The sequence below is a fragment of the Scyliorhinus canicula genome, chromosome 18, assembly GCF_902713615.1.
Source record: "Scyliorhinus canicula chromosome 18, sScyCan1.1, whole genome shotgun sequence".
NCBI classification, from domain to species: domain Eukaryota; kingdom Metazoa; phylum Chordata; class Chondrichthyes; order Carcharhiniformes; family Scyliorhinidae; genus Scyliorhinus; species Scyliorhinus canicula.
Window position 1 is genome coordinate 3251530 of NC_052163.1, and position 15884 is coordinate 3267413.

The 15884-nt window shown below is 52.0% G+C and overlaps 1 protein-coding gene across 3 annotated transcripts in view; it reads right to left on the reverse strand.

Annotated features, from left to right (window-relative positions):
- The window catches only part of LOC119953253 (ran GTPase-activating protein 1-like), a 1177855-nt gene that overhangs the window by 194973 nt on the left and 966998 nt on the right, over positions 1-15884 (reverse strand). For all 3 annotated transcript variants that reach the window (XM_038777306.1, XM_038777307.1, XM_038777305.1), the window contains one exon: positions 3671-3784. In XM_038777306.1, coding sequence (XP_038633234.1) covers positions 3671-3784 — 114 coding nt within the window. The remainder of the gene's footprint in view (positions 1-3670; positions 3785-15884) is intronic.

Genomic DNA, 15884 nt, shown 5'->3' on the forward strand with positions numbered 1-15884 from the left:
ATGGCCAAGCAGTGTTGCGGTAGACCCTGGGGGAAGGGGGAGTCAAGGGGGTCAGACCACAGGAAATGTGCCCCTCTGTCACTGCCAGGTTTCAGGATGGGGCAGGGTTCCCCAAGCTTTCTGGGGCTGGGTGGCCTTGGGTTGTGGGTGAGGAGTTGACCCCAGGATGGAGGTCCTGTGTCTGGTCTGCCCCTTCAGCCCTGGGCCCTCCTTGGCATGGTGATCTCAGCCCTGGGCCCTCCTTGGCATGGTGATCTCAGCCCTGGGCCCTCCTTGGCATGGTGATCTCAGCCCTGGGCCCTCCTAGGCATGGTGATCTCAGCCCTGGGCCCTCCTTGGCATGGTGATCTCAGCCCTGGGCCCTCCTTGGCATGGTGATCTCAGCCCTGGGCCCTCCTTGGCATGGTGATCTCAGCCCTGGGCCCTCCTTGGCATGGTGATCTCAGCCCTGGGCCCTCCTTGGCATGGTGATCTCAGCCCTGGGCCCTCCTTGGCATGGTGATCTCAGCCCTGGGCCCTCCTTGGCATGGTGATCTCAGCCCTGGGCCCTCCTTGGCATGGTGATCTCAGCCCTGGGCCCTTGTTGGCATGGTGATCTCAGCCCTGGGCCCTCCTAGGCATGGTGATCTCAGCCCTGGGCCCTCCTTGGCATGGTGATCTCAGCCCTGGGCTCTCCTTGGCATGGTGATCTCAGCCCTGGGCCCTTGTTGGCATGGTGATCTCAGCCCTGGGCCCTTGTTGGCATGGTGATCTCAGCCCTGAGCCCTCCTTGGCATGGTGATCTCAGCCCTGGGCCCTCCTTGGCATGGTGATCTCAGCCCTGGGCCCTCCTTGGCATGGTGATCTCAGCCCTGGGCCCTCCTTGGCATGGTGATCTCAGCCCTGGGCCCTCCTTGGCATGGTGATCTCAGCCCTGGGCCCTCCTTGGCATGGTGATCTCAGCCCTGGGCCCTCCTTGGCATGGTGATCTCAGCCCTGGGCCCTTGTTGGCATGGTGATCTCAGCCCTGGGCCCTTGTTGGCATGGTGATCTCAGCCCTGGGCCCTCCTTGGCATGGTGATCTCAGCCCTGGGCCCTCCTTGGCATGGTGATCTCAGCCCTGGGCCCTCCTTGGCATGGTGATCTCAGCCCTGGGCCCTCCTTGGCATGGTGATCTCAGCCCTGGGCCCTCCTTGGCATGGTGATCTCAGCCCTGGGCCCTTGTTGGCATGGTGATCTCAGCCCTGGGCCCTCCTAGGCATGGTTATCTCAGCCCTGGGCCCTCCTTGGCATGGTGATCTCAGCCCTGGGCTCTCCTTGGCATGGTGATCTCAGCCCTGGGCCCTTGTTGGCATGGTGATCTCAGCCCTGGGCCCTTGTTGGCATGGTGATCTCAGCCCTGAGCCCTCCTTGGCATGGTGATCTCAGCCCTGGGCCCTCCTTGGCATGGTGATCTCAGCCCTGGGCCCTCCTTGGCATGGTGATCTCAGCCCTGGGCCCTCCTTGGCATGGTGATCTCAGCCCTGGGCCCTCCTTGGCATGGTGATCTCAGCCCTGGGCCCTTGTTGGCATGGTGATCTCAGGCACCCCTTTGCTGAACCGCTCTGCCTGGCAGCCCTTTCCTAACACCTGCTCCGCTCCCTCAGACAAACGTTTTTAAAACAACAGCTTTTACATTTAACAGAGTCTTCCTCGAAAGCCCACAGCACTCGAAAAGGCTTCAAATCCCATGACACCCTTTGAAATGCTCAGCATCCATTCAATTTCACAGAACAGAACCTTTCACCAGCCTCTGATTGACAGCTTAATGGCTAGAACACAGCTGCTGAGGGGGTTTGTTTCTTTATCTTTCCTTTCGCCCTTGAATACATCTCAATTACCCTGCTTTGACTCTAACCACAATGTTTATTCACCATGCCAAGGATCTTCAGGTTGCCCAGGAAGGGGCAGTCAGGACACCGGACCCCCAACCCAGGAGCGGGAAGGGGTGAGGGCCTCATGGTCAAACCCTCACCCCTCACCCACAGCCCGAGACCACTCAACCCCTCAGGGCCCTTGTGGGACTCCCCGATGCAGCCTGTTAGTGGACGAATGGCACATTAGCGATGGGCTCACCCCTTGACCCCACTCGGGGTGGTATGGTGCCAGGGGGCAGGGACTGAAGGGGGTGGATGAAGGGGGTTGATGGGGGGCTGAGTGGGCTTGAGGTAGGAGCTGTGGAGGGGGGCTGGAGGGGTCAGCTGAGGGGGTTGGGTCACTCTAATGCGTCCATGATGTGGGAGAGATGACCCATTATTTCCATTGGACGCTCAAAATGGCGGCCTGATACTGGAATTTGAATGGAATCTGTCGTGGTCTCCACTATGAATAAATTTGCATGGCTAAGGACTGTGACTCATATCTGGGCGCCACTTCTAGAGCCAGCAGAGACCAGTCCTGATTCTCCGCTGGTGGGAGCATGTAGACTCTGGAGTGGGGAAACCCACCCTCGGTATCATTCCGGGCGGGAAAACCAGTGAGAATCACGCCGGCTGTTCTGGCGCACTCCCCGTGGTGATCCACACTTGGGGGTAGATTCCCCACTCCCCAGCCCCTCAGCCCCCTCCCTTCAGACCCCTCCACCAGACGCCCAACAGAAACTCCCCCATCTAGTTATGATTAACAGGGCCTCACCACATCAAAATAAGTAAGTGCTTTCTGCTGAGAAAAAGAAGAAGTGAAAGCACTTGTCTGCTGGGTGTTAATAAACATTGTGGTTAGTTTCACAGCAGGGTACTTGAGATGCATACAAGTGTGAAAGGAAATGAAAATAAACAATCCTGAAACCTGTCTGTTTGGAAGCTATTACCCTGTCTGTTACTGCCTGCTAAAAGCTATTTCTCTTTAAAAGTGAATACAAGCCTCACAGATCAATGGATCTGAAGGGGTTTAAAGCTTTGTGGTGTGTTTTGGCTTTTTGTGAAGTAGCAGCTGCCCCGCCCCTTTGAGCCCTCCCCCATCTTCAGGTCCCCCTTCAAGCCACTCCCCCTTCATCCCCCCCTCATTTTCACCCCCTTTTCATGGCCATGACTCCTCTCAAACTCTGTTCCTTGGCAGTTCCCTTGACACCTGGCACAGCCCCTGGCAATGCCAGCATGGTATATTGGCACTGCCAGGGTGCCAGGCCCTCTCCCGGACCACCGGAGGGCTCCAATGGCTCTCATGCCGCACCCTCTCCCCCCCCCCCCCGGCGTGGCCATGATACCTAGAAACCATATTGGAAACCAGCACTGATTCATGCTGACCTCATGCTGTGTCAGTGGGGACAGTGAATCCTCGAAGCCGGGAGACTCTGGTCTCGAACAGGCTGAGCCTAGTTCAATGAGTTTGGGGACTCATTTAAATATGCCAGTCTGGTTCACAATCTTGCTGAGAGCCACGGGCTGGGAGCATGGCGCTCTGTTTGGTGCCTAGCATGACCCCCTTTCTGGAGTTCTCCCACAATTCCCGAGGAATAGTGGGGGGTGCACAGAGCGCATCCGGGGCAATAGAATCACGCCTATTAAATTCAAATTAAGTTGGATTAACTTCATCTCTTTTCAATCAGAAAATGGACTTCTCTCCTCTTCATACGACTAGCTTTGAAATCTGCATATGAACCACAGACTGGGTGAGGTGGACAGGGGTTATCGTGGTAAATTCTTGTACTTACTGTCAGCTTCTCTAAGCCGCTCTGCAGGGACTTTGCAATGGCACAGGCTCCTTTTGACCGAACCAAACAATCTCCAAAGTTCACCACCTCCAGCTTCTGCAGAGTTTTCAGTGCCTTAAATAGGGAGAAGAGAACAAAACAATTCAGCAGGCTATACTCTCGAGTCCGGCTTGTACGGAATGAACTCTGCTTCCCAGGATTACTTTGGGATTGCTGCGACTCCGTCTCCAAGGAACAGGAGCTTGTAGCAAATACAAAAAATAAATCCAACACAACTGCGCGATCTGTTATTTCCAAAATGTTTGCATGGCCCCACCAACAATAAAATAAGTACTGAAATCAAAGAGGGGTATTTGATTCCCCCCCCCCCCCATGGAGAGTTTGGTGGTGGGGCCATTTAATCAGGCAGGAGGGGGGGGGGGGTGGGGAATCTTGCCTCCACCGCATGGCCAGGACCCCCACCCCCCACCACAAACTGAGGCCCTTAGGTGGACAATTAATACCCACTGAAGGATCTCAAACCACTGCCACTGCTGTTTACCCAGCAGAAGTGCATGCTGGGGGCTGACAGGCAGGAAACAGGATAAGAAAACCTGTGCAGGAATCTCCCGGAGGATCCCTTGTTTAAAGGTGCTCAGTGCATGGTAATGGAACCCAGGATTGGGATGGGGAGGTCCCACTGAGAACTAACCCCCTTCCTCTGCTGCTGACTCACCTACATTCCTCTTGCCCATGATCTTGACCTTGCAAAACCTTTTCCACTCAGCTCCTGACTTCATCAGTGCCTTGATTCAAACATGGACAAAAGAACTGAATGCCAGAGGTAAGGTGAGAGTGACTGCCCTTGACATCAAGGCAGCATTTGATTGAATACAGCATCAAGGAGCCCCAGCTAAACTGGAGTTAATGGGAATCAGGGGGGAAACTCTCCGCTGGTTGGAGTCATTCCCGGCACAAAGGAAGATGGTTGTGGTGGTTGGAGGTCAGTCATCTCAGCTCCAGGACATCACGGCAGGAGTTCCTCAGGGTAGGGTCCTCGGCCCAACCATCTTCAGCTGCTTCATCAATGATCTCCCTTTCATCATAAGGTCAGAAGTGGTGATGTTTGTGGAATGGCTGCACAATGTTCAGCGCCATCTGAGACTCCTCAGATAATGAAGCAGTCCATGTCCAAATGAAGCAAGATTTGGACAATCTCCAGGCTTGGGCTGACAAGTGGTAAGTTACATTCACGCCACACAAGTGTCAGGCAAGTGACCATCTACAAGAGAGGATCTAACCATCACCCCTTAACATTTAATGGCATTACCATCACTGAATCCTCCACTATCAACATCCTGGAGGTTACCATTGATCAGAAACTGAACTGGACCCAGCCACATTAATACTGTGGCTACTAGGGCAGGTCAAAGGCTAGGAATCCTAGGGCGAGTAACTCACCTCCTGACCAGCTCCCCCCACAAAGCCTGTCCACCATCTACAAAGCACAAGTCAGGAGTGTAATGGAATACTCTCCACTTGCCTGGATGAGCGCAGCTCCAACAACACTCAAGAAGCTCGGCACCATCTCGGACAAAGCAGCCCATTTGATTGCTCCTCCTTCCACAAACATTCAAACCCTCCACCACCGACGAACAGTAGCAAACGTTTGGACCACATACAAGATGCACTGCAGGTACCGAGACAGCACCTTCCAATCCCACAACCACCACCAAGAAGGCATACAGCATGCTTGCCTTCATCAGACAGGGTATTGAGTACAAGAGTCGGCAGGTCATGTTACAGTTGTATAGGACTTTGGTTCGGCCACATTTGGAATACTGCGTGCAGTTCTGGTCGCCACATTACCAGAAGGATGTGGATGCTTTAGAGAGGGTGCAGAGGAGGTTCACCAGGATGTTGCCTGGTATGGAGGGTGCTAGCTATGAAGAAAGGTTGAGTAGATTAGGATTGTTTTCGTTGGAAAGACGGAGGTTGAAGGGGGACCTGATTGAGGTCTACAAAATTATGAGAGGTATGGACAGGGTGGATAGCAACAAGCTTTTTCCAACAGTGGGGGTGTCAATTACAAGGGGTCACGATTTCAAGGTGAGAGGGGGAAAGTTTAAGCGAGATGTGCGTGGAAAGTTTTTTACGCAGAGGGTGGTGGGTGCCTGGAATGCTTTGCCAGCAGAGGTGGTAGAGGCGGGCACGATAGCATCATTTAAGATGCATCTAGACAGGTATATGAACGAGCGGGGAACAGAGGGAAGTAGATCCTTGGAAAATAGGCAACAGGTTTAGATAAAGGATCTGGATTGGCGCAGGCTGGGAGGGCCGAAGGGCCTGTTCCTGTGCTGTAATTTCTCTTTTTTCTATCTAGAAGGACAAGAGCCTCGGATACCTTAACCAATTATTTGAAAGAATTCTCCAATTTATTCCCACACCTCAACTTTCTCCCCATAATCTTACAAATTAATCTCTCCAACTACAACTGCTTTAGGGCCGAGACATTGATCTTCTTCCTCTTGGCCTTTTGGGTACTGTGCTGTCTTGGTGCTCGCTGGATGTTCATCACTGATCGCACAAGTCGTCAGTGTCCATGAGGCATCAGTCCATCGAAAGGATCTGGTGATACAGATATTTGACCAAAAGAGTGACATAATCCAGGTGATAATGCTTTGATTTAGGATGACACCATGTGGTTTTGTAATTGTCCTCCTGTTGGAAGAGGGTGTTTGTTATAATGAGGCTGAGCTGAGCACACTTAGTCAGCAGGTGGTCACCATTTTCATTGGCTTTTCCCACCCCGTTATTCCCAATGGTTTCTCTCTGGACATCGGAGTTACGGCATTAAAGTTCCCCAGAAGAATTGTTTTTTTGGGGGGGGGATGGCAGTGAGGATTTCATCAAGACCAGAATAGCCCATTTTCTCAACATCCTTTTCAGAGTCAATGGTCAGGATGCTGGTGACAGTGGCTTTTGATTACAGTGAGTCTTTCATTTCCACAACTGGGGAGTTAGTTCTGGCTGTGCATCCAATATCCTATTTCCAAAGGCAAAACCATCTCCATGGACACGAGGGCCACTGTCAGCCTTTCCTTTCCAGGAGAAGGGTACCTCCCTGCTTGTTCCATCCGCTGCTCTGTCCCGGGAAGGGGTGTCTCCCTTAGGGCAGTATTGTCACTTTGGAGTCTTGATAGTTCATGTGATACGTATTAGTTCTTCTCTTTGGATGTTCATTCTTGTGATTATCCACACCATTCCAAGTCGCAAAACTTAAACAGTTCTCATTCTTTGAGCACAAAGATGGTGATTCCGCAGGGAGTGGTTCCTCAGCCAGGGAGTAAGTGCGATGACCTATTTTTAGGTCACCCTTTTCAGCTTCCTTTCCATTTGGGAGGAAGAAAGGACATCCCGAGGAGGACTACTCAGACACAGATGCTGCTGCCCAAAGACACCATGCATCAGATTGTTGACTAGGGATTCCCAGGTTCACATCCCTGTCCCTGTTACCAATTCACCATCACCATCGAACTTGGCAAATGGAAGAAGCCTGCCCATGACTTTATTTAATGTAGGGCTCCGTCATTTGATCTTGACAGGTTGATTGTCATATTTCGGTGGCATGTTGAACCACAATAATTGGGACCACCATGTCACTGCAACCTCCTTCCACCTTCTCAGACTCCCAATTGTCCTTCACCTGTTCTACCATTGAGGACTTTCTGGACTGCACTTTGCCTGACACCACGGGTGGCCCTCCAATCGCTCTGTTGGGTGGAGAGGCTTGTGTCCTCCGATGATCCCTTGAGCAAAGCTTTTCTTCTATTCCTTTATCAGAGTTACAAAGGCAGAGCTCAGAGTGTGGACAGGGGCAAACCCCTAATCCAGCTCCTCACCTGCTCCAAAAACCAATTCAAATTGAATCCAATTCATGGTCCCAAGAGAGACATTCCAGATCCAGGCATTACACCTGACCTCACGCTCATCTTAGCCAAAAGGTCGAGAAGCGATTCCCTTGAACAAAGCTGTTGGGAGCTTCCTTGCTCCTAACACAATATTCCAGCAGAGGTCAATCCGGAAATTTGCATTTCTACCTCTAACCCAATCAGCATAGCTCAATTCCTTATTAAAACTATTTCTGACTATCGTATACTGATGAACCCGAACTAAAATTGGGAACATCTTCTCTACGTCTAGTTAACACAGGTATGATGGGCTGACTCGCCTCCTCCCAAACATTCTGTAATGAAACAGTTAATTTTGGGCTGCATTTGCAACTGTATGACTTTGGCATTCTTTGTTCTTCTATTGTAACCATCTCAGAAATTGCAAAATGGGGAAGGTCACATGGATACGCACTTGTCTGCTCCGAGTGTTTAAACAGTCTCTCAGTGATACTGGGGCAACACTTCATTACATCCAGCTCCTACTACACGCAATGGCAGCACCGAATGAGAAAATATTTCAATTCCTAGGACTACTATCACTCACTCTGCAGCATGTGATAATACCAAAATAGATCTTCAACATTGCTTCCCTGAAATAGGCTGTCCACAAACATATTCTAGCACAGAGAGAAATATTTTCTTCATTGAAAATTCCAGCCAATGCAGAGCAAGTAAATATCTCAAAGACTACAGAGCTGGGTAAAAAAAAGATGTAGGTCAGAGATCAAGCTCGATGATTGTCCAGTTGCTCGATTGGAGTGGCAGCAAGTCTAACCAAGGTAGTCAATCATCTTGTCACATCCATCAGCAGCATCATATAAGGGGATGTTGGGAAAGAACCAACAGCTGCCTTCAGAAAACAAGCAAAAACACGTTGACCAAAATGCTTCGTAATGTTCTTGGGGGAATGAAACCTGTTGTCCTGGCCGGGTCAGGGCCTACATGTGACTCCAGTCTCGCACCATAGTGATTGTCTGAAGTGGTCACTCACTTATTGGCATCAAGTTACTGCCAGTGGCTGAGGAAGGCTCACCACCACCTTCTCAGGACAGCTTGTGGAGGGGCAATAAATGCCAGTCTTGGCCGCAATGCCCACATCCCGAGAATAAGTTGTGAAAAAAAGTCGTCATCGGAATTCTCCGTTCCTGAGACTGAGTGTTGACGCTGGGGCAGGATTCTTGGACTTCCACGACAGCAAAACTGGCGCCCACCTGGATTGATTCAGCAACTGTGGAGGGTCCAGCACCGGCATCACGTGGAATCAATTCCAATGAGAAACGGTCCAAGATTTTCCGGGTCCGTGATTGACACTGGGTGGCTGACAAGCTGCAGCCGCAGATACACATTACACTCCCCACACACTCATCCCAGCCACACACACACATTACACTCCCCACACACACTCATCCCAGCCACACACACACATTACACTCACCGCACACACTCATCCCAGCCGCACACACATTACACTCCCCACACACTCATCCCAGCCCCACACACACATTACACTCCCCACACACACACTCATCCCAGCCGCACACACACATTACACACCCCACACACACTCATCCCAGCCGCACACACACATTACACTCCCCACATACACTCATCCCAGCCGCACACACACATTACACTCCCCACACACACTCATCCCAGCCGCACACACACATTACACTCCCCACACACACTCATCCCAGCCGCACACACACATTACACTCCCCATAGACACTCATCCCAGCCGTACACACACATTACACTCCCCACACACACTCATCCCAGCCATACACACACATTACACACCCCACACACACTCATCCCAGCCACACACACATTACACTCCCCACACACACTCATCCCAGCCACACACACACATTACACTCCCCACATACACTCATCCCAGCCGCACACACACATTACACTCCCCACACACACTCATCCCAGCCACACACACACATTACACTCCCCACACACACTCATCCCAGCCACACACACACATTACACTCCCCACATACACTCATCCCAGCCGCACACACACATTACACACCCCACACACACTCATCCCAGCCGCACACACACATTACACTCACCACACACACACTCATCCCAGCCGCACACACATTACACTCCCCATAGACACTCATCCCAGCCACACACACACATTACGCTCCTCACACACACTCATCCCAGCCGCACACACACATTACACTCCCCACACACACTCACCCCAGCCGCACACACACATTACATTCCCCACACACACTCACCCCAGCCGCACACACACATTACACTCCCCACACACACTCATCCCAGCCGCACACACACATTACACTCCCCACACACACTCATCCCAGCCGCACACACATTACACTCCCCACACACACTCATCCCAGCCGCACACACACATTACACTCCCCACACACACTCACCCCAGCCGCAGACACACATTACACTCCCCACACACACTCATCCCAGCCACACACACACATTACACTCCCCACACACACTCACCCCAGCCACACACACACATTACACTCCCCACACACACTCACCCCAGCCACACACACACATTACACTCCCCACACACACTCATCCCAGCCACACACACACATTACACTCCCCACACACACTCATCCCAGTCACACACACACATTACACTCCCCACACACACTCATCCCAGCCGCACATACACATTACACTCCCCGCACACACTCATTCCAGCTGCACACACACATTACACTCCCCACACACACTCATCCCAGCCACACACACACATTACACTCCCCACACACACTCATCCCAGCCGCACATACACATTACACTCCCCGCACACACTCATCCCAGCTGCACACACACATTACACTCCCCACACACACTCATCCCAGCCGCACACACATTACACTCCCCACACACACTCATCCCAGCCGCACACACACATTACACTCCCCACACACACTCATCCCAGCCGCACACACACATTACACTCCCCACACACACTCACCCCAGCCGCAGACACACATTACACTCCCCACACACACTCATCCCAGCCACACACACACATTACACTCCCCACACACACTCACCCCAGCCACACACACACATTACACTCCCCACACACACTCACCCCAGCCACACACACACATTACACTCCCCACACACACTCATCCCAGCCACACACACACATTACACTCCCCACACACACTCATCCCAGTCACACACACACATTACACTCCCCACTCACACTCATCCCAGCCGCACACACACATTACACTCCCCACACACACTCATCCCAGCCACACACACACATTACACTCCCCACACACACTCATCCCAGCCGCACACACACATTACACTCCCCACACACACTCATCCCAGCCGCACACACACATTACACTCCCCACACACACTCATCCCAGCCGCACATACACATTACACTACCCACACACACTCATCCCAGCCGCACACACACATTACACTCCCCACACACACTCATCCCAGCCACACACACACATTACACTCCCCACACACACTCATCCCAGCCACACACACACATTACACTCCCCACACACATTCATCCCAGTCGCACACACACATTACACTCCCCACTCACACTCATCCCAGCCGCACACACACATTACACTCCCCACCCACACTCATCCCAGCCACACACACACATTACACTCCCCACACACACTCATCCCAGCCGCACACACACATTACACTCCCCACACACACTCATCCCAGCCGCACATACACATTACACTACCCACACACACTCATCCCAGCCGCACACACACATTACACTCCCCACACACACTCATCCCAGCCACACACACACATTACACTCCCCACACACACTCATCCCAGCCACACACACACATTACACTCCCCACACACACTCATCCCAGTCACACACACACATTACACTCCCCACTCACACTCATCCCAGCCGCACACACACATTACACTCCCCACACACACTCATCCCAGCCACACACACACATTACACTCCCCACACACACTCATCCCAGCCGCACACACACATTACACTCCCCACACACACTCATCCCAGCCACACACACACATTACACTCCCCACCCACACTCATCCCAGCCACACACACACATTACACTCCCCACACACACTCATCCCAGCCGCACACACACATTACACTCCCCACACACACTCATCCCAGCCGCACATACACATTACACTCCCCACACACACTCATCCCAGCCGCACATACACATCACACTACCCACACACACTCATCCCAGCCGCACACACACATTACACTCCCCACACACACTCATCCCAGCCACACACACACATTACACTCCCCGCACACACTCACCATAGCCACACACACACATTACACTCACCACACACACTCATCCCAGCCACACACACACATTACACTCCCCACACACACTCATCCCAGCCCCACACACACATTGCACTCTCCACACACACTCATCCCAGCCGCACACACACATTACACTCCCCACACACACTCATCCCAGCCACACACACACATTACACTCCCCACACACACTCATCCCAGCCACACACACACATTACACTCCCCACACACACTCATCCCAGCCAACAAGGTGGCACTGGTTGCACTGGAGTATGCCCATACAGCTGATGGGTCGGCTGGGGCTAGACGCCACCTAGGGGGTGCCCTGGGGGGTCACCCACGTGACCTGTGGCCCTAGGTTCACAGTGGGCAGTCAGCGGTGTGCACAGCTGCACGGCTGCCTTGCCGGCTGCGGCAATGCTGTTCCGTGCCCGTCCACCCCGACCCCACAGCCCACCGCTGGCCACCCCCCGCTACTCCCGCCAGTCCTGGCAGAAGCCCTCGGCCAGCGACACGATTGTCAGTAAACTATGGTGATGTTGGACACTTTCCGTACCCCCTCTCTCTCCCTCAGCAGCCACGGCGCCTGTTTCATGATTTTTAAAAGCACAAGTGAACCTCGCCGTCAGGAATTCGCCCCGGTAGAGAATCGCGGAGGCCCCCGGGTCAGGACTGCTAATGATATGCGAAGGATATTTACTGTACGTGCAGAGTGGAAAGCATTGACCCCGCTGTCGATTGGGCGTGAAACCGGCGCCCACCACAATTTCAGTGTCAAATTCGATTCTCTGCCCAATTGCATTTCCTGATTTAGGAATCCCGCTCCCTGTCTCTGAGGAAATGATTGGACCCAAAATTACAGCCAAGGAACTGGAGTTTAGTTGAAGCAATTCCATCCAAGAGTCAGTCTTATTGAGTTCCACAATTGGATTTTTTTACCAGACAAACTATTTGCTCAAAGTGAGTAATAAAGAGCTGAGGACATTGTACTTCCACCAATTCAGTTTGCAAGAGTTAGTGAGACTCGGGTGGGTCAAACCTGTCATCATTCTGCCCGTCCTGGAAAATTGGAGAGAAAAGATCATTTCAAAAACACTGTGGTGTCCATTAGAATTCTGGAAGTGTTGACCAGGGCAGCAGTAACAGCTGGCCCATAGCCTAGCCTTCCCCTACATTCTCTTGCCAGACAGTCAGCCTGGGAGCTGACTTGCAGTCAGCCAGGTTAACATTTGAGAAACCTGGAAAAAGTCAATACCTACACATAAACAAGACTTCATTTTTTTTACTTCACCCTGTAATAGTGAGATGTCTACACACCACCCGAGACTATCTGGAATCCAGCACTGCTCTGAATTATACAGTGTGATTCAAGCAACACATACTAATGTTGGACTGAGCAGAATAATATAACAACAGCTCTACAATCCGGTGAATCTCTGCCACAGAAGCATTAGAATTGTTTTAATGTAAAGATGTTTGAGCTCCACCATGATATGAGCAAGCTGAGTGGCTCAATGATTCAGGACTGCTCTGGATTCCAGGGACCTTAGTTATTTTCTGGAGAGAAAGAAGTGTGCAACCATCACAATATTGCAAAGGTAAAATGACACAGTCTGAAGTTCTGCTCACATGTAGGTACTGACCATTCTGCAGGAACTGACCACAATCTTGACTAGGCCTTCTACTTGGCTCAGAGCACCGTGCACACAATGACAAACCAGCCCAGGGATGGGCAACTCTATCTCTGATATACATAACGTGTAGGACTAATAGTTGACATTAGAAGTAGATGGTGTTCGTTTGCGCAGGTTTTGACAGCCATAAGCTGGTGATTGTGAGATCACGGTGGCACACCTTAAACCCTCAACATCTTCCTTTATTTTCACAATGTTCTGGCTCTTCGAGGACATCTTTGCCTGACCGACCTGCCATGTGCACTGACCTTCCATTCATTGCATTAAAGGATCTTGGCAGTTATATTCACAGCTAAACCTATGTTGCTGTCCAGCTCCTGTGTCTGGCAGTGGGCTTATATGTTCAGTAGTGACTCAGAGGACATATGTGCTAGTCCTTGAAATTACTGGAAATGTGCCCATAATAATTGGACCCACAACTTGAACACATTGATGTTCAGAAACCTAAAGCTTTGTCGCTTTCACTTGCCAAGATATACGCCTTTTCGGATTTTGAAAGTGGAGATTGGCAAACTCAGAAAAATACACCTGAATTTGAATCATCCCAATTCAGAATTGGACAAAGCTGATCTCAAAATCTATTGTAAAGATAATTTTAGTCTTCGGCATCAGTAGGTACCTTGTGGAGCAGATAATGAGCTTGTAGCCCAATGGTGCTGGAATTCCTATTTTATTTACAGCAGTTATCCCCTCTGCTCACCTTGCACAATAATGTAACTCATTGGGCTGGATTCTCCATCTCACGACTCCGAAAATGCGAACTGTGATCGGGCGGAGAATCAGGCGTCCTGCAAAAATCGAGGTTTGCGGCCCGCACCGATTTGGGTGTCATGCAAAGTCATTCCCGAGCCACAAAAACGAGATGGGGATATGCAAAACCATCATCTGCAGGCATTCAAATCTGATTAGTTGGTTTGATACGTTATGCTCTGCACCTCTCAGGTATGACAGGTATTTACAAATGTGGACTGGGCGCCATGGCTTCTGAGGGGGAGCGAGAAGGTAAGCAAACTTTTAGAAAGCCTTCAAAATTGTCAGGCTTGCTGGTGGGTGGTTTCCAGGTCCGGGGGGAGTAGCGGGGAGCGATTAGTGACATGGAATCCCTCGGGATCGGGGGGTCTGGGCTCTGCCATTGCTGCAGTATTTGTTTTGAACGCACCCATTTGGTACAAGTTCCAGGCCCCTGGCTGCTCACTCTGCTGACTGCTCACTCCATCCTGGATGGTGAGCGGTAAGGGAGCACTCACTGGGTAAAGCTGTCATACAAGGTGGCCTCAGACCTAGTCCTGTTCCATGCCACCTCTCACAGTGAACCCCAGGTTAACCCTACCCCATGCCATTCTCCAACACCCTCACCTTGTGAACTGCCTGTGAATGGCTCCCTGTCCTGAGCCTCAGCCATCGACTGTACAGTGTTCCTCAAGCCTCTGACTTCTTGCCAATGCCTTCCACTTCATACGCCACCCGTTCAGTGTGGGCCTGGGTACCAGGTATTGTTGGCACCATCTCCTGCACCTGCAGGCGCTGGAACGTTGCTGACACCCCCTCCTGTAAATCTTGCCTCTGTGTCTGCATCTCTACCAGTGATGGGATCATACTTTCCAGGAGTGTGATAGCAATCTGGAATACATGTTTCCTGGGATCGGATTGTCCGCTCCCTCAGGCGTCCATACCTCCACCTGATGTGCTGCAACATGTGTAAAGTGTGCACCAGAAGGTGACGCAGGAGCCGCCTCAATTATATACCCCACGGGGTGATGGTCTCTGTGATGGTGGAAGGCGCAGGTGACAACAATGACGAGCAGTCTGGTGCTCTGGGCCCGTGCTGGGGACCCGGTGAGGGCCAAAGTACCCAGGCCGGCCTGGTCTGATGGTAATCCTGACGGTCAAAGACAAAAAGACACGGTGAGATCTTGGGAAGGAGTGGTCTGGGGGAGAGAGGGGGGGGGGGGGTCTGGGGAGAGAGTTGGTGTGAGTGGGGGAGAGGGGGTACTGCGGGAGAGGGTGTGTGGGTGGAGAGGGGGGTGTGGGGGGAGTCTGGGGTGAGAGGGAGGTGTGGGGAGAAGAGGGGTAGTGTGGGGGGGGTTCTGCGGGGAGTGACGGGGTGGTGTGGGGGGGGTCTGGGAGAGTGTGGGGGGTCTGGGGGAGAGGGGTGTGTGGGGGAGAGGGGGTGTGGGGAGAGGGGTAGTGTGGGGGGGTCTGGGGGAGGGGGGGTGTGAGGGGTCTGG